Consider the following 23494-nt stretch of genomic DNA (forward strand, 5'->3'; position numbering starts at 1 on the left):
CGCGCAGGCGGCGGCTTCCCCACCAACTAGGTTAACAGCCTGTGAAATCCTCCTGTAGGAGGAAAAGCCGCCAAGCCTTCCTTTGCGGATGAAGCGGTTCAAAATCTGCTCTACAAAATGACGGGGCTCAACCTGCAGAAGGTTTTTAGGCCGGTGAAAAAGGAGCTTAAACCGCCCAAGTACAAGCTAATGACAGAAGCTCAGCTGGATGAGGTAGGCTGCTCTGCTTCGTTTTGAAGTAAGTTTTGGTTTTAGCAAAGTCTGTGACAGTCCACGTTTCTGCTTCCTTTAATGCTGCTGCTGAAAGCATTTCGGTTTCTTCACTTTGTTTCAGGTCATTTCATAAATTAGCGTGAGTCAGTGTTTCTTCACTTTAAATAGTTATATTTATCCAATTTTTCTCAATTTTTGCGGAATATGGAAGGGAATTGGATGCTTTTTTTCTTGAGTGACAGTTTCTCATTATTATCCCCTTTCCTTATGTTTCCCAATTGTGTTAAATGGCTTTATCTGATATTTAAATTCTAGCCCTGGGAGTCCTTTGACTGCGTTTTTTTCCTGTTGTCTGACCGTGGTCCAGGATGACAAAGGGGCCTGACTTAAGCCAGTTCTTCTGTAACCACAATCACAGCTTCATATAAACTGTTGATTGTGGTTTATGGTTTGGGGGAAACCTACTGTGGAAAAATATGTGAAATAAACTTGGTGTTTGCACTAGTGTATGTAGATTTTAGTTTTGAAACTTGCTCCAGCAATTTACCCGAGTTACCGTAGTGGTATATTGTTCACATGCGATTCACCTACCTGGAGATTGAATTAGTGTCTCGCTGCTTCTCAACTGCAGAAGGAAAAAAGTTTTTAAAATTTCTCTCTAAACGAAAATATTTGTCCCAAAATTGTATGTTAGCTTTCCAATAGGATGATTTTTTTTAATTGTAAAATTAAACTACTTTTTTTTTTTTCCCAAGGCCACAAGAAAAGCCATTGAGGAAGCTAAAGAAAAACTAATCATGCCCCCTGTTTTGAATGAACGAGAGCCAATTGATGATGTCTTAGCAGAAGACAAATTCCTTGAAGGAACTGAAAGTACAAAATATGTGTTTACAGATTTAACTCACTCAATTCCACATCGTGTAAGTAACAATGTATTAATTTATTTTAAGAGCTTTTCATTCTTAATTTCAAAATAAGCTTTAGGTTTTAATAAAATGTAGTTAAAGCAGTTTGCAAGAAGGCTGAGGAGTTGTAAATTCAGTCTGGTACAAGGCAATACAAAGACATTTATTTCTAAATGTTTGCTTCTAACTGATAAATTATATTCCAGTGCTCAAAAGCAGGCATGGGGAGGGGAAGCTGTGCGATAGTTAGTTAATTATTTTTAAAGCAGATGCTTGTGATTTGCTAGGAATGCTGAGTTCTTCCATACTTCTAAAAGCTTTCTGTGGAATTAGATTACTTAATACTATGCATGGATGAAAAGATGGAGCTGCTTTGCAGTTGTAAAGATCTGGTGGAAAGCTGAGTAAATGATAAATGAATTCACAGGAAAGCTGTGAAGAAAGAGTTGTCAAATAGAACTGTGGAGTATAGGGATAAAGATTTCTTTGAATAATGAAACATCTAGATTGTCTTAAGTACCAGCAGTAAGAGGCTGGAAAAATTCTTAACAATAGTTATGATTCTAAGAAGTCTCCATGGTTCAAACATGCATATAGTGATGTCCCTGTGAAATGAATTGCCAAGTTTTCCATCTATTACTCCATCTGAGAGCTCTGTCCAGGAACCTGCTATTTGTTCTTCTGCCTCAATGCATTGAAAACTTCCTCGTCCCAACAAACTTTCCTCTCTGCAGGTCTAAATCAAATATGCTTGTGAACAGATCTGAGTATATTGTTTTATTTGTTGTATTTTTTGTTTTGCACTTGCCCTTACTTGACTCTAGCACCTACCTCTGAAACAAAGTTAAAAAAGTACCAGACACTTGGGTTCTTAATTTAGTATGTATTATTTAATGCATAAAATCATGCCAGCAGCAACGCTAACTCCTTTCTCAGGGTATTAGTTATGTTACATGTCTAAATATCACAGAGCTGCTGCTTTTAGTGTAGGTACATGCATGGTTATGTCATACAGTAAAATTAAGTTGCAAGTGTAGCACTTTAGCAGACACCAAGGGAGAAGTGATTAATCTAGCACATAGAAACAATCAGTTAGAAACTGGTATTATTAATGTGAGTTTGCATATAGAAGGACTTGGCCAAATAAAAAGCTTTTTTACAATGGTTCTGGCAACAAAGAGAGATGAGTTTGGGAGATAATGCTCTTTTTTTTTTTTTTTTACCTTATTTTCAGGAACGTTTCATTGTAGTTAGAGAACCAAACGGTGTTTTACGCAAAGCAACCTGGGAAGAACGAGACAGAATGATACAGATATTCTTCCCAAAAGAAGGGCGCAGAGTTATTCCCCCAGTCATATTCAAGGATGAACACCTTGTGGTAGTATCTTTCTAGTTTTGAAAACTGATCATTTTTACTTAATTGTGCTCTGATATCGAAACTGTGCTGTTTGGACACAGTAGCTCTGAATAAGCCAGTCTGCTTGTATGTTTTAAGCTGCTTTAATTCTGTTTTGAACAATTGCTTATCATTGTAACTTTAGTTAAAATACTTGTAGTAAGTTCCAGGCTAGGGACAGGTAATCCTGGCTAGGTGTAAATACTAGAAATCCATATTTAATTGTCATGCATTGATGAAATTGTATACTTAATCTGAAAATGTGAACTGGTGTTTCAGAAACAAACATCAAGAAACACTATATTAATATCATCAAGGCAGTTACTGTACTTTTATCCATTTTATCTTGTGATTAAGGGGATGCTCACTGTAAGGGTTGCCCAGAACAGAAATGATGTGGCTGCTGTTTTCATTTTGGAGAGCTGGAATGGTATGATACAGACTCCGTTCCTGAATTTGACCTGTTGTTTTAGACTGTGTTTCAGCAAAACCGTCATGAAGATATCCTTAACATGTGCATTGCTCAATTTGAGCCAGATTCACCTGACTATATCAGAGTGAGTTCACTTTTCATTTTTCTCATAAAAACGCCATAGTATTAGTGAAGAACTTCAGGGTTTGTTTTGTAAACATAAGTATTATCGGAGGATCAAAGGTGTTGTTCATATCTGTTCTTTTTCTCCCCATATAGATTACCTGTTCCACTTGTGATGAGGGTTTTTTTTTCTTGCAGAAAAGTAAACCAGGATTTTGTTAAGTAATTTTCAATAGTACAGAAAGAACTACAGATGCATAAAAAGAGTCTTTATATAGGTATTTTTGGTATCAAACCAGAATTGATAAGGCCCATAACTGGCCACAACCAGAGCTGTGCTACTAAAGTCACACTAACTGCTGTGTTAAGATTTGGAACGACCAGGTAGATACTGATGAAGTTGGATAACTGATGAAGTGCACCTGAGAGCACTGTACACAATATTATTTTTGACAAAGACCAGGTACAAAAAAATATACTTTTAGCTGAAACATTAAAATTTAGTAACTGTAATTATTGCTGAATATGTTAGTCTACACTTGCCTTTAAGATGTTACTTCTCTGTAAAAATTTCTAAAATCACTGAGAATTTAATTTCTGTTAGGCAATTTTTTAAATACATCTTCTTCAAAGTAAAATTTCACCTCTTTAGCGTTTTTCTCCTTAAATAGATTACAACTTGACAGCAATGAAATGAAGGTTCAGAGGTTATGTCCTTCCCCTGCCCCCCCCCCTTTTCAGTACGTAGCTAGTATTTAGCTTTCTCTTAACATAAAAGATGTCTGTGCTTAAGTATTATGAACTGGGTTATCCCAGTGTTACCCTGAATTATAACATGTATAAAGCTAAAGTAGCATGGTTCAGCCTGTGGCTTACTACTGCACTTCAGGGAGGTCTGAAAATAGATTAACAGCTAAGTGAAAGATAGAGGGGAGAAACTGTCATCAAGCTCCAGTTATGCTAATGAAACTGAATCCTTTTGTGTGTATAGGTTCATCATCAGACATACGATGACATTGAGAAACATGCCAAATATGATCTGCTCCGTTCAACAAGACACTTTGGAGGAATGGTGTGGTATCTAGTAAACAAAAAGAAAACAGATGGCTTACTAATAGATATGATCCACAGAGACTTGTAAGTGGTGTTTGTCACTTATTAATTCTGCTTATCTAAACAAAGAGAAAACAAGTACTATTGTTTGAAAATAAAAACAGTATTTCTGTAAGTTTTCATTTGCTTGAAATTTTAGGCTAGCTGTAACTTTTAGCTATACAGATGCTGAATTGAAGTACCAACTACAGTCCATGAAGTTGTAGGGTATTAAACTAGGTTTCTGCAGAAACTAGCCTTTTGTAGTTGGGTTTTTGTTTCCCATGTAATTGTCAGTACACTTCCAGCACTGATCTTAAAGCCTAACAATTTCATACTACTAAGCTCAGTTTTGGCTTTTAAGATTGACACACTCCGGGTTTTAGAGCAATTCCTAAATAGCTTAGGAACAGGTAGATACACTTTCATTTAAAATAGATGGATTTTTATAAGATAAGGTGCTAAACTTACTCAAAACTCCCTGAAGTAAACAATATTTAATTGTTCAAAATGTCACTAGAGATAGGAGAAATCTGTAGAATTAGAACTCCAAGTTGCAGTGATGGTGGCATTCATTTCTTACTGTTGGAAGACAGAAACTTTTAACAGGTGGTCAGATCTTACTTTTAAACCTGGGGACATGAAGAAATACAGGGAAGGTCCAGTTTTGGAATCAAATGGTTAAAGGGAAAATTCAAATATCTGGACAATTTGTATTACCATAGTTTGGAGCATCTTTATTTGCCACCTGCCCACTTTTGGCTTATGTTTACATTTATGTAAAACACCTGTTACAGTTTTAAATTCAGCTTGAGGGCTAGGTGTCACAAGATTTCTAATACTACTCCTGTAAAACATGCTAGTTACTGCAGTCAATTAAGTTTCTCTTTGGCAGAGTTGTTCCACTAAATACTTGTTACTGGGTAATTAACTGTATTTTACAGAGAGATTTCAGCTTTATTACTGCTGAACAGTACATCAGGCTTAAACTGCAGTATGGATAAATTTACATACCTTACCTGGTGCACCTTGGTGTTCACGTGCTTCTGATCTTCTCATGAACAGGTTGCCATTGCAATAGATGATGGGATGCCTGTTTAGCTGTATATTCTAATGACTGTATACTCAGTGAAAGCAGAAGTTTATGAAAGCCTGTGGTGTGCAAAGTATACCACAAAAGTACACTTTCTCCAAATACTCTTAAGTATTAAGAGAAAGTAATTGCTGCAAATGGGCGTTTATTTGTTCAGGCTGGATGACACTACAAGTTTAATTACACTGTATCATATGGTTCATCCTGAATGTCAATCAGCAAAAGAAGCTAAAGAAGAGAAACTTCAAGGAGTTGATCTGATCAAGGTATGCTTTTCTACTTCAAGGCTACTTAACTACAGAAGAGAATGCTTTTAAACAGCAGAAGCTTATTTAGTAGTCTAAATTTCTCCTTACCTTAAGCAGCAGATACTTAACCAGAACTGTTGTGCATGCCAGGTTGTGGTTTTTTTTAAACTATATATAGCTGCACCAGGATTTCAGTTATAGGTGGCTGATCTACCACTGGAATGATGAAATCTTATTATACAACTATGCTCTTAATTGTACATTAATCTCTCTCCTGCCCTGTTTGCAGGTATTTGTGAAAACTGAATCACAGAAAGAAGGTTATATACAGTTGGCCCTCCAGGCTTATGAAGAAGCAATGGCTACTTCTACAGCTTCATGAAATAAACCTTAGTTCAGCCTAAGTTTTAAGTCTGTTTACAAACATTCTCTGTACAGGACTCCACAATAAATACTTCAAACAACTGACTATTCTAGAAATTTTTTTACTGAAACATGTAAGAATCACTACAGCAGCTTGTTATTTTCAAAAGTTCTGTAAACAAGCTTATAGCAGTCATCATGACTTGTTTTGAGGTGACAGTATACCCTGAGTTTAATTTCTTTACTCTTGCATCTCAAAGCTAAAGAATTGCCCACAATTCATTTTACTTACTGAAATAAGTGTAGGGTCTGGACAGCTGTTCTGTTAGATCTTTTAGCTAAAAGTTTTGTCTAGAAGAATACCTGATTGTTAACAGATACAAGCTAAATAGCACAGTGAAAAAGTAGTCATACACCTAAGTGTATATGCTGAGAAGAATCAGGTTAAAATACTAATGCTTGGCTGCTATGCTCCTGTTTCAAATGTTTGCAATACACACTATTGAAGCTGGGTTAAGAACAGTAGAATTACTACTAAATGGAGAATGAAGGAATAGAATGTTTAAGAAGGTTTATTGAATTGCTTGATAAAACATTTTTTAGTATGTAGTAGAGCAGGCCTACATCTTGAATTTCAACATACTGGCAGCTGATTCTTTTTGTACGGTTGCTGGGTCTACCCTTCTTTCTACATGTACATGGTCCACTTGCAGTATAAAAATCAAATTAACTTGGAGCACATAGTCCACAGAACTTCATTACATTGTTTGGAGTAAATGATTTGGTTATCTAAAAAGTATGTTCACTCATCTAAGATCTCTTCATCCAGATTGATATCTGTGGTATCAATATCCTCCAGATCCAAGTTATCCAAGTCATCTTCCAAATCCAGCAGCGTCTAGGAAAGGAAAAGACTAGATTAAGGGGATACTGATATGATTACGTTAGCCAGCTTGTATGATGTACGATTCTGTATGATGTATTTGCACATTCTACAAAACACCAAGCTGAGGCAGTCAGGTAGAACATAAACATTAAAATAAGCTGTAGAGAGAAGCTGCCTTCCTAGTAAGAAAGCACCTCTCAAGAGTTGCAACTTTTTACCATGATCTGACCCACTAAGTTTGGACTTCACCCTTTGTTCCTTCTAGGAACCAGTCTGTATTACTGTGTACAGCTGCTGCCTACAACAGGAAGGGATCCATACGCTGTACTGGTTCTAAGCTGTCTGGGTCTATTAAACTAAGCTACTGGAAAATGTCACTTTAATCACATTATTAGTTGAAGTCTTTAATGTAAAATGCATTTAGCACTTGTACTTCCCTTCATAAAAATATTTCAGTACCTTTTGATCTCTTGTTGGAAGTAGATCAGAATTCTGCAAAACTGTCTTCATCACGTCTTGTTTTGGAGATGGAACTGGTTCTTCAGCCTTCTGATGAAATAGAGATCCTTAAGTTCTTTTGAATTTAAATTCTTTCAATAAAAGCAGGTAAACGCCACCAGACCCATAAATGCCCTCTCCCGCTGATTCTCTTTCAAAGTTTCCTTTAGTAATTCTTGAGACACATCTTCACAGCCAGTAAGCATTCTGGCCCTCACTTCTCTGGAGACTACTGTTTCCGCACCCAGTTTATTTAAAGGGGTGTTGATGGAACTGATACAATGAAAACAACCTTCAGAAAGTATCAGTTACTTTCAAATACTAAAGTGCTGTTAGAAGGTAAGTGATTTTCAAGGTCCTCAGCGGTAAAGAGATTAGGTTACTTGAGACTGTCACAGCAGTTTCAGCAAAGGTGGTAAATCTTAGTACTGTTGCTGGGCTCTGTGTTCCATACCCTACAATGGTTTAACACTTATCCTGCTCTCTTCACTGCTGCACAAGTTCACTATAAAGGTAATTTATCAGTTAGTACCATTACTGAAGCAATGGTCCTATTTAATTGACTCTATTTAGATTAATTATATAATTATCTCCTACAAAACCTCCCATATTCAGCCTCAGCTGGAAGACACAACTGTTGTTTAAGGACTTCTATGCAATCATTAACTGAATGCAGAGACATGCATCCAGCATTAGTGGTCTTGGTTTCAGCTTCTAATGCAAGCTAGTTCTAATTTGTTTCAGGTAACTTTTGCAATGCTATTTCTATATCTTCTTTAACAAATGTGCACACAACTTTGATTTTGCTTTAGTGATACTTGCTTTGATACACAAGAAGCAAATAGTCACTAAAGCTACTTGAAAGTAAGCTAAATCCTCTAAAATGTCAATGAAGTTCTGTAGTGCATCTCCTCCAAGGTAAAAATACAGAGACAGAAAGGAGCATTGTGATTTTGTTTCTCCCTCAGTTTCCACTGCAGTTTTTAGAAGTTTATAGCCTGAAAGAGCTGTGCCAAGATAATCGTCTTTAAGGAACTCCCACATTCTGATTTTCATGTTCAAATGTAAAGTGTATTTGACATGAGCAAGAATTAGAAGTTGGCATCCCCTGTTTAAGCTCCGAAAAGCATTTTAAGTGTTTGTTTCAATCTGTATGCTTATACCTTAAATGGAAGTCATGTGTTTTCTGCATAATACTTGGACAACTGAGGTAGTAAAAAAAAAAAAAAAAAAAAAAATCAGTTTGAGTTACTTCAGATATTGATTAGAACATATTTTCAAGTAATTGAGCAGGATTCCTAGTCAGTTGGTTATGAAATAGTCTTATTCCATAACCAGGCACACTAGGAAAGAATATAAAGCATTTTTAATTGCTCTAATATGCACAAGTTTCCAGTTTCCGACTCCAGCTTTTAGAAAACTAGCAGCAGTTAAGGCAGTGTTTGTATGTGCAATTGAAATGTTTTTTCTACAGGATGAATTCAATGGTAAGACTCTACAATTACACTAACTAAAGATGACCCAAGATAAGTAACCACACAAAAGAAATAATTTTACAGTCAAGAAGTCATTCGTAGTTACAAAAGTAGATTAAGAAGAGTCTGAGGCAAAAGAACATGGAACTCAACTGCAGGGCTTACACTCAAGCCAGTAAGAGCAATAATTTGTCCGTTATTGGTGAAATATTATCCAGGGTAGATGTTACCGTACAATAGCAAAGTTGCCTCTTTCTTAGAATTCATCATTTAGTAGTAACACTGACCTGAGATGCCATTACTCCAGAAGGCTCAAATCCTTTTGCTTCTTCAAGTAAGTTTCTTTCTTCATTTGGCTAAAAGAAAAAACCCCAAAACACCAAAACATGTTCATAGAATGTTTAAGTTGCACTGACTTGCTTAAAGGTGATTTTACACAGCACCAAATGTTTTTCTTCTAGGGACAATAAGAATGCCCACTTCATACTTACAGTGACAAGGGGGTATTCCCTGGCTGGCCGCATGTCAGGAAGACTCTGTTTAACATACTCTTCAGCAACAAAAGCTTCCTTTAAGCCAGGAAAAAGATTTTCATATTCTGTAGGATCAGCAAGGGACTCAGCAGCTTTTTGATTGACTTTAGAGAGATTCTCCCGCCACAGTTTAACAACCCTGGAGATGCAAACCATGTTTGTTATATACAGCTAATTTTGACACCACTATGCATGCTTTGTGTATGCTTTGAAATTACCTTGAAACTTGGCTTGGCAAATATGTCCGTGCAAGAAAAGCAGCTTCTGGGAGACGCCCGGTTTTAATCAGGAGTTCCAAACATGAATCAAGCCTAAAAGATTTCAAAATGTGATTTTAACCAGTAAATTTGATCAAGACAAATTTTTAGATTAGATGAGCTGTTTATTCTATTACATTTATTTAAAGTCCTTTCATTTCAGATTTTAAAAGTAGCAGCCATCGTAAAACAGAATCAGCTTTTCTGAAGAGGTACCTGCCAGAATCTTTCTCCATTAAGTTTTACATTAGCTGTAGTTAACCATCTGAAGAACCTGAAGTTCTTTGCACTTGGGAAAGCAAGAACATACCAATCTGAATCTCTTGCTTGCTACTTACTTTCCCTGCAAGAAGTAGCTCATAAATGCAACATTGTTCTTGCCATCTTTTTCTGCTCCTTCGGCTAACTTATTCACCATGTTAGCATTTCCTGAAGCTGTAGCCAGGAGCAGTAGTCCGCCGTAGTCTTGTGCATGGTGGAGACACTCCTGGGCTAAGCCAAACTGGCATTTACTAATGGCAAGCTCAGCAAGTTGCTTCCATTTCTGTTCTGACTAATCACAGAAGGGGAGAGAGAATGAAAGAAAAAAAAAACAACACAAAATAACCCTCTCATTTCTGAACAGCATTTAAAGATTTTCATAGCATTGAATATGAAAATGTAAGTTTACTTGTGAAGGTACTGTATCCCATCATTACACTTGTCTTCTCTTTGAGATAGTATGATTGCTGCAGCTTCACAGCATCCCACAGTGGTGTTAAATGCAGATCATTACACAGCTATACCATTACATAAAATAAACAGTTTTTCATTAAACATGGAGGGAGGAGGTAGAAATAACTTTGGAAATTCAAACAGTAAGAATCTCTTAAAGCTCCCAAGTTAACCTTCAGAATGTAAGAAAGGCATTTGTGTCTAACATTCCTTATCACTAACTTCATTATTTTACAACAGGAACTGTGAGATCAATTATCTGAATAACAGATATGGGACAATCACTGCCTGTGATCAATCTATGTTTGCCAAGGCTGGAACAAAGGCTTCAGCCCTGTCATTCCTCCTCTCACTGTTAAATATTGGAGACTAAGGCTTGCTTTTTGGTTCAAGTTTTGTATCCTCCAGGAGTTCCTGCAGCTTTCTGATCAGACAAAATTCTTCTGTCCTCATCCCACAGCTGAGATTCCTTTGAATTACAGGCAGAAGAGCTTCACTGAGGAAGTCTGAGGCATTTATATAGTGTTCAGGGAGCTGTACTGCATCCCCACATACCATTGTCTTTTCTTACAGGGACTCTTAGATTCATGCTAATACTCAGAATTAGTATGAATCACCAAAATTTGTATGTTTACCTCTGCTTCCACTGCAAGCTGATAAGCTATTTTTAATTCTCCAAGTTGAAGAGCAAGTTCAAAACGATGCTCCGGATCTGTAGATACTGCAAGAGCTTGTTGTTTGAAGCCCTAAAATAAAAGTCTGAAAGTAAAGCTGTGATCTGTCAGGTGAAACAGCATCCTAGATGCTCTAACAACCCCCCTCTAAACAGAAGGTCACAGTATTCTCAGATAACATGACTGGGTTTTGCTTAGCAAACTCAATTAGAAATGTGAATAAACAGATTTATTTAAGTTTTTGATAACTAAGAAATAGTTTTCTTGCCTGTTTTTCAAGAAAATGTGCAACTCTGGTTCTTTGTTCCTTTGGAATTGTGGGAAGAACTTTGTCAGCCATACTGAAATCTCTTCTCATCACAGCAGTTTGATATTCAAGCACTGAGACCAGCAAAGAGTAGCTAACAATGTTTAGCTCTTTATCACCCAAATAAAGTCGGTTGTCCTTAGGGATATAACCCAGAAGATACATTGTTCTGAAACAAAACAAAGGATATTAATGTTAAATAGATCCACTACCAAATAGTCTATAAAAAAAATTCAATAGTTCTTACGGTAGCAAGAATACTCACATGAAAAATTCAACTTTTACTCTATGTACACTTTCACATAACTTCCAAGATTACATTACTGCCTCAGAACATACGTTAGCATGCTATGTAAGAAAAAGTAGTAATGCACAGCAAGCAGGTGGGAAGCTTCGCCTTGTCCTAACTTCATTGAAAGAACCTTTAACACTTATAACCAGATGCAGCAACTTACCTGTCTAAATGGGCAATAGTGACAATTTCTCCTCCAACATAGTAGTTGAGTCTGTTCACAGAACTGGTGTAAATAAAGCAGTCGCCTACCCACAAGCCTGTTTTCACAATCTCCTGAATCTCACCAAGAACCTGCAAATTAAGTTTGATTTAATTAGATATACAAAAAGGTACTTTTAGATAGCAGTAAGACTATTGCATTTTCAAATTAAATTTAATATTCTATACTTAAGTAAATAGTTGGGCAAGTTGCAAAAATAAGTTTAGATAGAGACTGGAAGTACATAAATAATGCTTTTAATTTTACATAAACACTGTAATATATGAAATGTCTACCTTCATTCTTAACTAAACCATTTATAAATCTAGGAAACAAGCACCAAAGCAAGCATTAAGCAAGACAATCAAAGACAGCTTGTCTTCTGAAATTTTTGTTTCTGACACTTCACAGCGTGAGGTTTTTTCACTTCTCAAACTTCAGTAACATTTCAAAACTTGAAAATCGCAGAAGTTTAAGCTATGGAAACATACTACCCAAAAGCATGTTTTAAAAATAACCTCTATGACTGTAAGAATATTAAACAGATGTCTCAAGAGAAACACAGGCATCAAGGTCTGTCATGCTGGGATTCAAACAAGGATACTTTCCCCAGGGAACCCAAATAAAATGATTAACAGCATTCCTCAAGCAGATGTATACTGTGTGGTACTCGATGTTCTGGAAACTAAAATTTAATAGGACTATGTTAAGGACTAAATTTGCTATACTCTGGGGAGACTTGCTTACATGATCTCTAATCCTATTCCTTTTTTTTTTAAATAGAAGGTACCTCAAAAGCATCTTCAATTCCATCTTCAGTGACACCTTCATGTGTTTCTTGGGCTGCTGCAACTTTTTCTGATAGGTATTTCAAAATGAAGAATGACTCTTCTGTAGCAATGCAGACAAGCTCACCCGAGTCAGACCAGAAAATCTGTATCATCAGAATCAATAACAGCACTGTTTTAGAGACACCAGGTTAAGAGAGGAGATGGTATAAATTAAGGTTAAAACATACTGACTCTAACAGAAGCTTTAGGACCTGAGAAGCCAACACACACAGGGATTTTTTTTTTTCCCCTTCTGCTACATGACTGAGAGAAACTTAGGAAGTTATTATTTTATGGTTGACAGCTTGGCTTCATTCAAGAAAATCAGCAGTCTAGTAAAAAATAAATAAATTAGTAAACACAGACAGGTGAGTATCTCAGTCCCATCCAGAAACTTACATGTTTGGGCTGAATTTCAATTCTGCGAATCAATTCTGTGTTCTCCCAGTCATAGAATGCCAAACCATTAACGGATCTGACCCCCAACAGGAAGCCACCATAGATGCCTGCAAGAAAATAAAGGTGGAAAAAATCCACATTGTGCAAAAAATGCCCCAACATATCTATTTTAAAAGTAAATACTTACCTTCTGCTCCAAAATCAGGTTTGAATGACTTCTTCTCTTTGAAATTTTTAAATATCTTTACAAGGCTGTTGCTCTCCCTGATTGCATACCTAGAGATTGCATTGTAAAAAAAAACAAAAAACCAAAAAAACACCAAAACAAAACCCACAACTTATTCAGCTTCCGAAGTAGCAAATTACCAAAATGGTAAGCTGCTACAAAACAACTGCGTTTGATTTATCTTAAAAAATTAGCGGAGTGCTAAAAATTGAAAATTTTAAAGCAGGACAGTTAATGAAAATTCATTACCCACACAGGTCTTCAGGCCATTTTACCGTTTGTACAGCCTGAAAACTAGCAGCAGCAAATTTAAGTTAATACAAAAGAAAAAAATCTGCAACACTTACTCTGAAGAATCATGTGCCCATACGAACTCCTGTGCAGAACCAAAGCTCTTGTTTCTCAAAGCCATAGCTGTGTAGATGATGTATTCACCATCACCACACACTACTACAAACCTAGAGCATGAGAAAGATGCATTTGTCAGATACCTGTGTTCAGTTCAATAGGCATGATCAAGTAGAGAAATTATCTGAAAAGTTAAAGGCCCCTAGCCCAATATAATCACTGTGAATGCAGACAGAATAAAAGAGCTTTGTATATTCCAAAAATGTCACAGAACTGGATTTTTCTCTGCATCGTGTTGCTAGCTACTTGCTATTCCCTCTTCCTTCTGGTCTCCTCTGAGCAGCTCTTGTACCTTGTATCCCTTTTCCTTTTCTTTTAATTTAGCTTATCTGTTAACAAAAAACAATTCAAAAGAAGTGATAAAAGAATGTGGCTTGCTGCTATTACATTATACATTTTGTTTGCATACTTCTTCCCCTACCTACAGTGTCCAAATTCTCTGTTTAAGCTGTGAGTTCTTACACAGGAAGCTCATCCATTACTCTGATTTTTACAGTGCCTGGCTCTGATACACCTGTTCTCCACCAGCCACCAGCACACATGCAACTATTTTTTTTTCCATTCAAAAGGTTTTCCAATATAAAAGAAAAAAAAAAAAAAAGGAGAAATCAGAAATGTTCAAGTATTTTGTTCTAAAACTCTATTACCGTCCATTAGGGTTGTGCTGAATTGTCTGAGGATAGATTTCACAGCTTCCCATGTCCTTTACAGCCAGTGGCAATCTTTCTCCATCTTTGATTTCAGCATCTCCCATAGCTTTCAAGTTAGCCTGTTGGACTTCTGAATGTTTAGCCCAAATAATTTTTCCATTTGCATCCATGGACATGGCAGGTTCTTCACGACCAAGCTAGGAAGTGTAGCATAAGAATTTAGCAGATGGAGAAAATACATTCTTGATTTTCTTTTCAGTTGAACATATCTAGTGAAATACCCTGTCTCTGTCTAAAAATGCCAATTAAAATGCCAAATTTTCAGTATTTTACATACTATCACAGAATCAGAAGCTGCTCTGTACAGAGGACAGTGATGAATCACCATTTCTCATTTCAAATCATTAACTGTACCTTAACAATAATGCTGCCTTCATCATATCCCAAAGCCACATTATTGGATCCTCTTAAACTGGCCACACACCACACTCTCTCCATACCATAGTTGAGGGTACTTTCCAAGCGGTAAGTGCTTGAATGCCAAATGCGCACAGTTCCTAAAGGAAAAAGAAAGACATACATGGCTTTTATCTCTTCTCTCAATGCAAGGGCAGAAGGTGTGTAGCCACACCACAAGAAGAGTTCTCCCATAAGTTCTTCCCGTCCTTTATATATCAGAAAATACAAAATTACCATCTTCTGAGCCTGTGATAATGATAGGCAATTCAGGATGGAAGCTGACACACGACACATTTTGAGCATGTCCTTCCAATGTTTGTACACAGGTTTTATTCTGGGGGAAAAAAAAAATCGGAAGTACAGGTACAGATAATAAACACATTGCTACATTTATACCTTTATCTCTTAAAAAAAAATAATCTCCCAAATCCAAAATTTATCTGAAAACATATTTCTTTTCTTCCAGCAACATTTCCAAGATGCTCAAACAGCATTAGACATGTTAAAGCTATGACTGTATTGAGCTAATCTCTCCTCCCCAGAAGTATTTATTTCTCTTGACAAAGTTGTTTTCCCTCTATTTTCAGATGAGTTTCTGCGTAGAAGATATGCTTTCTCAGAGCTACATAGCACAGCACATTAAAGCGAGATAGAAAGCTGAGTTCTCTGAAAAAAAATCACAAAACATCTATCTGAATCTAATTACAGATGAAGACAGATCTAATATTGTCTTTAAGAATGTTCATTCACACAGTTGTGAAAGAAAAGCCTACTCTGCTTGAGACTAAGATTAGACTACGTAAGTGACATATACAACTGTGCATGGTGGCAAAGTTTCAAGCACTGTTATGTAACAGTCATTACCACAGTGCATGCTTAAATTAACAAAGCTAGCTTTAACTTCTGAGCTTGGATTTACTCTAGAGCAATGTGCTTTTATAAACCAGAAAGTACTATCTAACAAATTTTGTCTTGCCCTTCTGGCCATCCACACACTTGCACACAGGAAGATCTTATGAGCTCTATGTTCCAGCAACAGAACTGAATCCCTGGATTCAACCTCTCTTTCCTTTAGAGCATTCAAACAAGTCACCTCATGACCCCTGCAAACTGTCAAGTAGAAAAGCACATGCACGCATGTGCATGCAGACATATGCCTGTGTAAATGTGCCTAGGATGAAAAAGGAGAGAGGGAACAAAGAAAAAATGAAAAAAATTAATGAGAAATGAAAGGATGGAAAGAGTTGATACACTATCCTGGTTTCAGCTGGGATAGAGTTAACTGTCTTCCTAGTAGCTGGTACAGTGCTATGTTTTGAGTTCAGTATGTGAAGAATGTTGATAACACTGATGTTTTCAGTTGTTGCTCAGTAGTGTTTAGACTAGAGTCAAGGATTTTTCAGCTTCTCATGCCCAGCCAGGGCACCTGACCCAAACTGGCCAACAGTGTATTCCATACCATGTGACATCCCATCTAGTTTAGGAACTGGAAAGGGGGGGCAGGGAATCACCGCTCGGGGACTGGCTGGGGGTCGGTTGGCGGGGGGTGAGCAATTGCCCTGCGCATCATTTGTACATTCAAATCCTTTATTACTACTGTTGTCATTTTATTAGTGTTATCATTATTAGTTTCTTCTTTTCTGTTCTATTAAATTGTTCTTATCTCAACCCACGAGTTTTACTTCTTCTCCCGATTTTCTCCACCATCCCACTGGGTGGGGGGGAAGTGAGTGAGCGGCTGCATGGTGCTTAGTTGCTGGCTGGGGGTAAACCACGACATACACGAACAATATTTACATTTGAACATAGAAAAGGAGCACCTTAAACCACAAAAAAAGGTGTTCAAAAGGGCAGGGATTACACATTACAAGAAAAAACCCTAATGCTAATAACAGAAACTTTGTCAAATTTAATTCTACAAATTAACTTTGATATAATTTAAATTCACAGCAGGTTTTCTCAAGTGTTAAGAAAGTTGTGGGTTTTTTTTAAATGAAAAATGTGGCATGAAATATTTCCCCCCACAATTCCTTTTTCCAAGGAAAAATGAGGAAAATCTGTTGGTGTACTCAAGTCCTTTCCCTCTTTTTCTATTACTTCAATAATGTTTTTGCTATGGCAGTCTGCACAAAAGTTTGTGACAAATTGAACACATACCTGGTAGTCCCAGATCTTAACCAACCGGTCATCTGCACCTGAAATGAGATATGGCTTGTCTCCTCCACTGTAATAGTCAATGCAGTTTACTCCCTTCTCATGGCCTTCCAAAGTAAAGTTGGGTGAAGAGGAGCCAAGCTGCCACACCTTCCCAGGGAAAACAAAAACAAAACCAAAACAAAACAGCAAAACCCCCAACCTATGTAGTTATCGATCTTTTGCATCTAGGTCACAGTAGGTATTCAGATGTACTTTACAATTCCAAAGACACAGTTGTTTTCTTAGGTGAAGAACCTACACAACTGTTTATCAAACTACCAATCCTCAAATAAACAGAAGTAACATGCTGAGTTGCACACCCTGTGCTCACACCTCAAAACAATGGAATTGGTTTCTTTCACCTTTTTTTTTTTTTTAAGGACATAAAACAATATATGACACTATTTGTAAGAAGTAGTTCTGTTTATGAAATTAACTAAGACCTAGAAAAAGCAATCAACTATTTGTACATACATGGGTTGCCCTCAACTGTGTCCTGAATTTTATTTTTCCAGTTACTTTAAATGAATGACAAATCTCATGCTAAATGAGGACTCAAGACGAATGAAGTCAAGTTGTAGATATACTGCTACTTTCCCATGATTATCACATCAAATCAACATTTATATGCACCTAATCTCAACATCTGAGGACGTATGAAATCAAAACTGGCTTTTTACAACCAATATACTGATAATTTATAGGGAATGTGAGGAAGTCTCACTGCTCAGATGGCTGTAAATCTATTGTCCCAGATATCCAGTAATAGTTTCACAGCAAGTGAGACTCATCTGAGTCTACCACAAGAAGGTTGAAGACACCTTTGGAAACAATCCAATAGACAGACAGCCAAGGACACGAAAATAATGGGAGAAACACCTTTACTATTTTATTTTTTAAGTGTACACAGCTAAAGGCTTTACCCATTATATATATAGTTTCAGTTCTCCCAAGCTACTCATTGACAGTATAACCATTGCTCCTCCCCAATATTTCTGTCCAGTCCAAATGGAAATGCAGCACAAAGTTTAGAGAACCACATTTCAATGATTAGAGGTGGCAGGTAATCTTGTAAATTTACTGAATTACTTAGTAGGTACATAGTAACTTGACCAACATTCAGGTCTTTGTTTAATAAAAATTCAGTTATTGCACCTGCTTTTAAGAATTCTGACCCATTGTCCATACAATATTATTATTTTATGTACTCTGCCTGATAATTACTTAAGGACTAAAAAAACCCCCAAAACACAGTTTCTCTACCTTGATTGTCCTATCCAAAGAGGCACTGGCAAACTGATTATTGTCTTTTGGGTTTATGACAATCTGCATGACATAATGGGTGTGTCCTTCAAACACCTGAGAACAAGACCATTTTTTATCCCAGTCCCAGAGTTTAATGAGCATGTCATCTGAAAAAAAAAACCAAAAAACACCAAAACCAAGCTTCAGTTAGTTTAATATATTCTGATACATACCTTCTTAAACTTCATAATCTTTAATCACTTTAAGTTAAAGGCTCACTCATCCCTTCCCCCTTAAAAGGGGGCACTGCTAATACTCAATATATTTTTCATCTGTAAGATTACTGGTTCTTCCCTGCAGGACCACAGGGACTATGAATTTCTCAAAAAGATTGTCCAGTAAAATGGTGATAAAACTAAGAAATACATTTGTCTTAAAAAGGGAGATTAAGAATTGATATAAGGTATTGAATTACTAATCTTAAAATGCTGGGCAGATATTAAGGAATTGGACCCGTGCTTTCTTCTGCAGCACCTACTCTGATGAGCACTAAGGAAGCTGAGACAACCAAGCTGACTTCCTAGTACCTTTATTTCAAGTGTAAGTGTATTAGCTTCAACAGCAAAACACAGAAATATATGGTGCTTCTCACTCACAAGGCTCTCTGCATTCTTGCAGAGCTCTGACTGCATTAGTAAGGTTTCCAGGAGTGAAAAGGACTGAGTAGCACGATGTAGATGTTCCTGGGCAAGGTCTGTTGGGATGCTGTGATCTTCCATCCCTAAGTAACATACATCACCTCAAATAACAGAGAACTCGGTAGTATTTTGGGAAAAGAGATCAACGTTATCTGTTGCTTCAAGTCAGATTGCCAGCTGAAAACACACTCCAAACTATTACCTAATTTTTTAAAAACCAGACTTCAGTGTGGCAAACTCTCAAATAACAGCTAGTTACCACATATATGAACCTTTCTTCTGGCAGATATTAAACAACAAGGTTCTTCGGTCTTCTCTGACAAGAACATAAGCTATTATATTTTAAATTGTAAGTACAGTTGATATTCCACTAAAAACCCCCACAAATGCATCTGGCAAAGAAGTAACATGAAATGGCAACTGTTATGTTGGTTACCTGCTCAAGGATTCCTGTTTCAGCAGGAAAAGGAAAAAAACATGCAATCCCTCACTAGACAGAAAACAGAAGCCTAAAACCAGCTGGTTATATGTAAAAATATACCAAAGAACTCTTACCACTGCTTGTCAGTATGAAAGGCTGTGTGGGATGCACAGCAATACAACGGATGTAATCTGAATGTGCTTCAAACATGTGAACTCTTTCCAAGGTGTTATAATTAAAAACTCTAATTTGCATGTCATCCTATGAAAGGGAAGAAAAACCACCATTAAAATAGGACTCCCTGTATAATACACCTTATATTCAATGCAGGGTAGCTAGAAAAAACATTCCACCACTGAAGAGCCTCTAACAACAAAATGTTTAAGAAAATGTATTTTCTGTACATGACTAATGATACAAATTATACTTTGATTCAGAAGTCTATAAATTACCCAATCCTATTCCAAGGCATTTATGAAATGGAAAAAACTTCAACTAAAATGTCATTTTTAAAAGATGTATTTAAAATAGTCTTTTGATTAAAATCAAGGAAAGTGCAAAAATACTTTTAAAATTATTAATGCTTTATATGAAAAGCAAGGTTCTCCAACATAAATTTTACAATGGTGTTAATGCAGTAAATGAAAGTTAGTAATAAACTCTACACTACTTGTTTTATCCAAAGCATTTACTTTTCTACTCTCTTTTCCTCTTTGACACACATGCCTGTTTAAGCAGCAACACCTACAGAAAACACTCTTCAGAATGGCAGAAAAGCACAAGTATGTTCTTTTGAGACCAGCCTGTCAGCGTAGTGAACATAGGACACATAGAATAAGCAATGACTAATGTCACATTTTCATAGTCACTAAGACTTGGCCCTGTTGCTGAAAGCAGCTGTCTTGCCCCTTCCTTACCATTTGTTGCTACTGCATTGCAGCCTCCCTTGGGAAAGCTAGAACAAATACAGCTGCACACTGAATCAGATCAAGAAACTGATCCACGTGAAATTAAGTTGATAAAAATGGAGACTAACTTTCATCAGTTACTAATCCAGTTCCCATGCAGCTGTTTGAACTTTTGTGCTGCCAAAGAGGCAGTGTCGTACTTCTTGGGAAACAGTGCTAACTTATGCACACTTGAAGTAAGTGGGTCATGGCAACGTAAGACAATAAAATGACAAGAAATTTTTTACTCTGTGTATAGGGCAGAAGACTAGAAAAAAAATTGAGACAAAAAATTTTAGACATTACCTCAATTTAGACAAAACACATTCACTCCATCGAGAAAAAATGTGTTACCAAGATTAGAATAAAACTCTTCCTCTCAAAGCAGACTCATTGAATAAAAGCAAGAGTATTTTTCTAGATGTGAGTAAAACTCTAGAAAATTTATTTTTAACATAACCAAGATCACCAGTAGAAAGTAACTTCTAAGTCATCTTACCTAGGACAGTCAGTAATTTCAACTTAGTTAAAGTAGCACTACTAATATTTAGTCAAAATTGGGTGCTGCGTGTGTTGCAGTTGACAGCAGATGTTGAATCTAGATCTACCTTGCACTACATGCAGAATTAACCACCATATTAAGTTGCTCTCCTTTGAAATGAAAATTTTAATTTTCTAAGCTTACTTAAAGGAGAAATTATCTGGGAAACTGTACTGAAGTATTCCTTTCTCTTCTACAAATTCATATCAAGTCATATTATTGTACGATGTACAAAGGAATGGCATGAAAATAAATTAGAGAAAGTACTACTGCATATTGAAATCACAAGATGACAATAGCTTACAGCTCCTGTAACAACCCAGTTCTTTCTTGCCACAAATTTGGCAGCTCTCACTGGCAAGTCACACACTTCAAAAGTCTTCACCAGAGTCTAAAAATAAAAATAATAAGTTTATAGCACTGGAGAAAACATCAGTTTTAAAATCAGCTCTTTATCTTAACAGTGTCCAGTATGTGGCCTTTGGCAACTCTCCAAGAATCCTACATTATATGCACACTTTTTTTAAAAAGAACATACCTGTCCAAGAAAGGATATACTTGCCTGTTCTGTTCTTTTAACATCACCTTTATATTTCCCCTTCATGCTTAACCAAACCCCACTTCCAAGTATTTTTGGAGCTCCTGTCCAATTTCAACTATACTTGATAGACAGGTAGAGGTCTAACAGTTCGTACAACCTTCACAAATGCAGATGGCAGGTACAAGACAGAGGCATCTAATCTTTCAGAAGGAGAGGTCTTAGTTTGCAAGGAATTCACAAAGGAGATAATTCTTGAAAAATAAATTTATAGGAAATGAAATATCATTAAAGTCACAGGTAAAGATACTCCTTGTCTATTATAGTGACTTTTGTAATAAGACAGGGGAGGGTACAGTCAATTAGTTGCAGTTATTTAAGATTCTTCTTCTATATCTAATATTGAAAAATAGAATTTATATATCTGTCAGTTATGAAGATTTCATAATAAAGGAAAACCAAAATCATCACCTGTGTTTCATGGTTCCAAACACAGACACTGCCATTGTAAAGGCTAGCCAACATCCATGGTTCTGTGGGATGCAAGTCTACACTCTTCACCCGGTCAGACCGAGCTGTTAGTTTCCGTTTTATATCAAGTCGGAGAGGCTAGAGAGGAAACGAATTGAGAATACCAAGTTATTCAACATAAAACTGGCACAGAATGGAAGAAGGAAAGCTGAAGTTAAACCTTAAAATAAAAGGAGTCAATCCTGCTTCTCAGGCAGACAGAAGACTACTACTCTTTTCTGTCCATCTGCTTATTTATTTTTGTAGGGGTTTCTGGAAACATCACATCCCCACCAATGGCAGTGGGTCCACATAATTTACTTTTGTGAAATTCAGAATTTTTTCATATTGTAAAAGTGTCTCCAGAAGAGTCAAAAAAAAGATGCACTGCACATCTTCCTGGTGTCCCTGAACTACTGAAGCAAAGCAAAGAGAATTTGCTTCTAATACAAATGATAGAAAATGAATCTTCCTACTACTTCACCAGAAAAAACAGGTGGAAAAGCCAGTTATCACAACGGAACACAAAATCATTTGCCCATTATAAACGTATTTCCATTCACAATTCCAACATTAAGTTTTAGTATGGAACACTATGTTGTAAAAACTGGGGGGAGGGAAACGTTTAAGTCTTTCCCTTATAGAGAGCTTTGACCTTCCACTTTCATCACTGGCGATGTAAAGCCACAGTACTTAAAAGCCATTAAGTACAGCAAAGGGACTTTTTAAAATATTTGAGGCCTCGTAGGTTTGTTTAGGCACTCAAAGACTGTTGGGCTCACTTAACGCTGCTGACATTTTATCTCAGATAACTTAATGGGTAATATCTGATCAAAGAATGCTGCACGTGTTTAGTAGCAGAATAAAATTAACAAAACCTGCAGTTACATATGTTAGACACTGCAAGGAGAAAAAGATACCTAGCTACCATATAGTACCCATAACTCACAGACATGCCATCTGACAGTAGAGAATGAATTTGTGGTTTATTTCTCCTACCACAAATACTAGAGTAGGCAAGATAACTGCACGTGATTCTGTGCTTATCCTTGGAACTGCTCTTACCTACTGCTACTAAGGGCGTGACTATAGCTGATCTAAGAGGTTAACTGCAATACGTACTCAAAACACAGTGACAGCTGCTAAGTCTGTCTGATGAATACCACGCTGGTAACACAGCCCAAGGGATCTGCTCTGTGACTTGAAGGAGAACGGTGCTAGGGGACTTTCAAGTGCTTTCTTCTTCTTAAGTTATTTAACTTTAATCGCAGAATACCAGTACGACTTCTTCGGGAAGCCCGGGTGAAACAGAGCAAGAAGACCCTGCACGGACATCCCTGGCTTGCCCTGCCCAGAGCCAAACCCAGCTCCCTTAGGCAGGGCCAGCGGTGCTCGGGAGGGCCCCGCCACGTCCCGGCCGGGCTCCCGGCTCGTCCTGGCGGGGCGGCTGCTCAGGCCCTCGCCCCTGCAAGGCCTCTGGCTCTTCGCTTCACGCCCAGCCGCCCTGTTTTTCTGGGGGCGCGGGGGGAGCCGGCCGGCGCAGCAGCTGCGCGGTGCAAGGCTGGGCTACCTCACTGGGGCCGCGTAAAAACAGCTCGGGACCGATAATTTCAAGCCTCCTGCACCAGGGGCCTGCGGGCAGTGCGCTCGGCCAGCCCCGCTGCAGCCGGTCACCCACCGGTGCAGCTCCCCCACCCTCCCCGCGCGGATCCGCCGCCCTCTCCGCTCCGCGCCGGGCCGGGC

General features: G+C 37.4%; 2 protein-coding genes across 2 annotated transcripts in view; one reads left to right on the top strand and one right to left on the bottom strand.

Moving 5' to 3' along the window:
* MRPS22 (mitochondrial ribosomal protein S22) overlaps window positions 1-5943 on the top strand; it is a 6294-nt gene extending 351 nt beyond the window's left edge. Inside the window, exons 2-8 of the mRNA XM_010568409.1 lie at window positions 59-213; window positions 969-1133; window positions 2353-2496; window positions 2988-3071; window positions 4041-4186; window positions 5392-5500; window positions 5772-5943. Coding sequence (XP_010566711.1) covers window positions 59-213; window positions 969-1133; window positions 2353-2496; window positions 2988-3071; window positions 4041-4186; window positions 5392-5500; window positions 5772-5864 — 896 coding nt within the window. The 3' untranslated portion in view covers window positions 5865-5943. The remainder of the gene's footprint in view (window positions 1-58; window positions 214-968; window positions 1134-2352; window positions 2497-2987; window positions 3072-4040; window positions 4187-5391; window positions 5501-5771) is intronic.
* A 78-nt stretch (window positions 5944-6021) lies between these two features.
* COPB2 (coatomer protein complex, subunit beta 2 (beta prime)) overlaps window positions 6022-23494 on the bottom strand; it is a 17654-nt gene continuing 181 nt past the window's right edge. Inside the window, exons 2-22 of the mRNA XM_010568261.1 lie at window positions 21713-21850; window positions 21008-21094; window positions 19350-19476; window positions 18115-18263; window positions 16813-16959; window positions 14890-14989; window positions 14611-14753; window positions 14194-14393; window positions 13486-13596; window positions 13100-13188; window positions 12913-13019; window positions 12474-12617; window positions 11645-11775; window positions 11151-11358; window positions 10844-10954; window positions 9833-10047; window positions 9456-9548; window positions 9196-9376; window positions 8992-9060; window positions 7191-7280; window positions 6022-6743 (exon numbers count right to left, since the gene is read on the bottom strand). Coding sequence (XP_010566563.1) covers window positions 6648-6743; window positions 7191-7280; window positions 8992-9060; window positions 9196-9376; window positions 9456-9548; window positions 9833-10047; window positions 10844-10954; window positions 11151-11358; window positions 11645-11775; window positions 12474-12617; window positions 12913-13019; window positions 13100-13188; window positions 13486-13596; window positions 14194-14393; window positions 14611-14753; window positions 14890-14989; window positions 16813-16959; window positions 18115-18263; window positions 19350-19476; window positions 21008-21094; window positions 21713-21850 — 2736 coding nt within the window. The 3' untranslated portion in view covers window positions 6022-6647. The remainder of the gene's footprint in view (window positions 6744-7190; window positions 7281-8991; window positions 9061-9195; window positions 9377-9455; window positions 9549-9832; window positions 10048-10843; window positions 10955-11150; window positions 11359-11644; window positions 11776-12473; window positions 12618-12912; window positions 13020-13099; window positions 13189-13485; window positions 13597-14193; window positions 14394-14610; window positions 14754-14889; window positions 14990-16812; window positions 16960-18114; window positions 18264-19349; window positions 19477-21007; window positions 21095-21712; window positions 21851-23494) is intronic.

This window comes from Haliaeetus leucocephalus, unplaced genomic scaffold (genome assembly GCF_000737465.1).
Source record: "Haliaeetus leucocephalus isolate CR32 unplaced genomic scaffold, Haliaeetus_leucocephalus-4.0 Scaffold240, whole genome shotgun sequence".
Classification (NCBI taxonomy): domain Eukaryota; kingdom Metazoa; phylum Chordata; class Aves; order Accipitriformes; family Accipitridae; genus Haliaeetus; species Haliaeetus leucocephalus.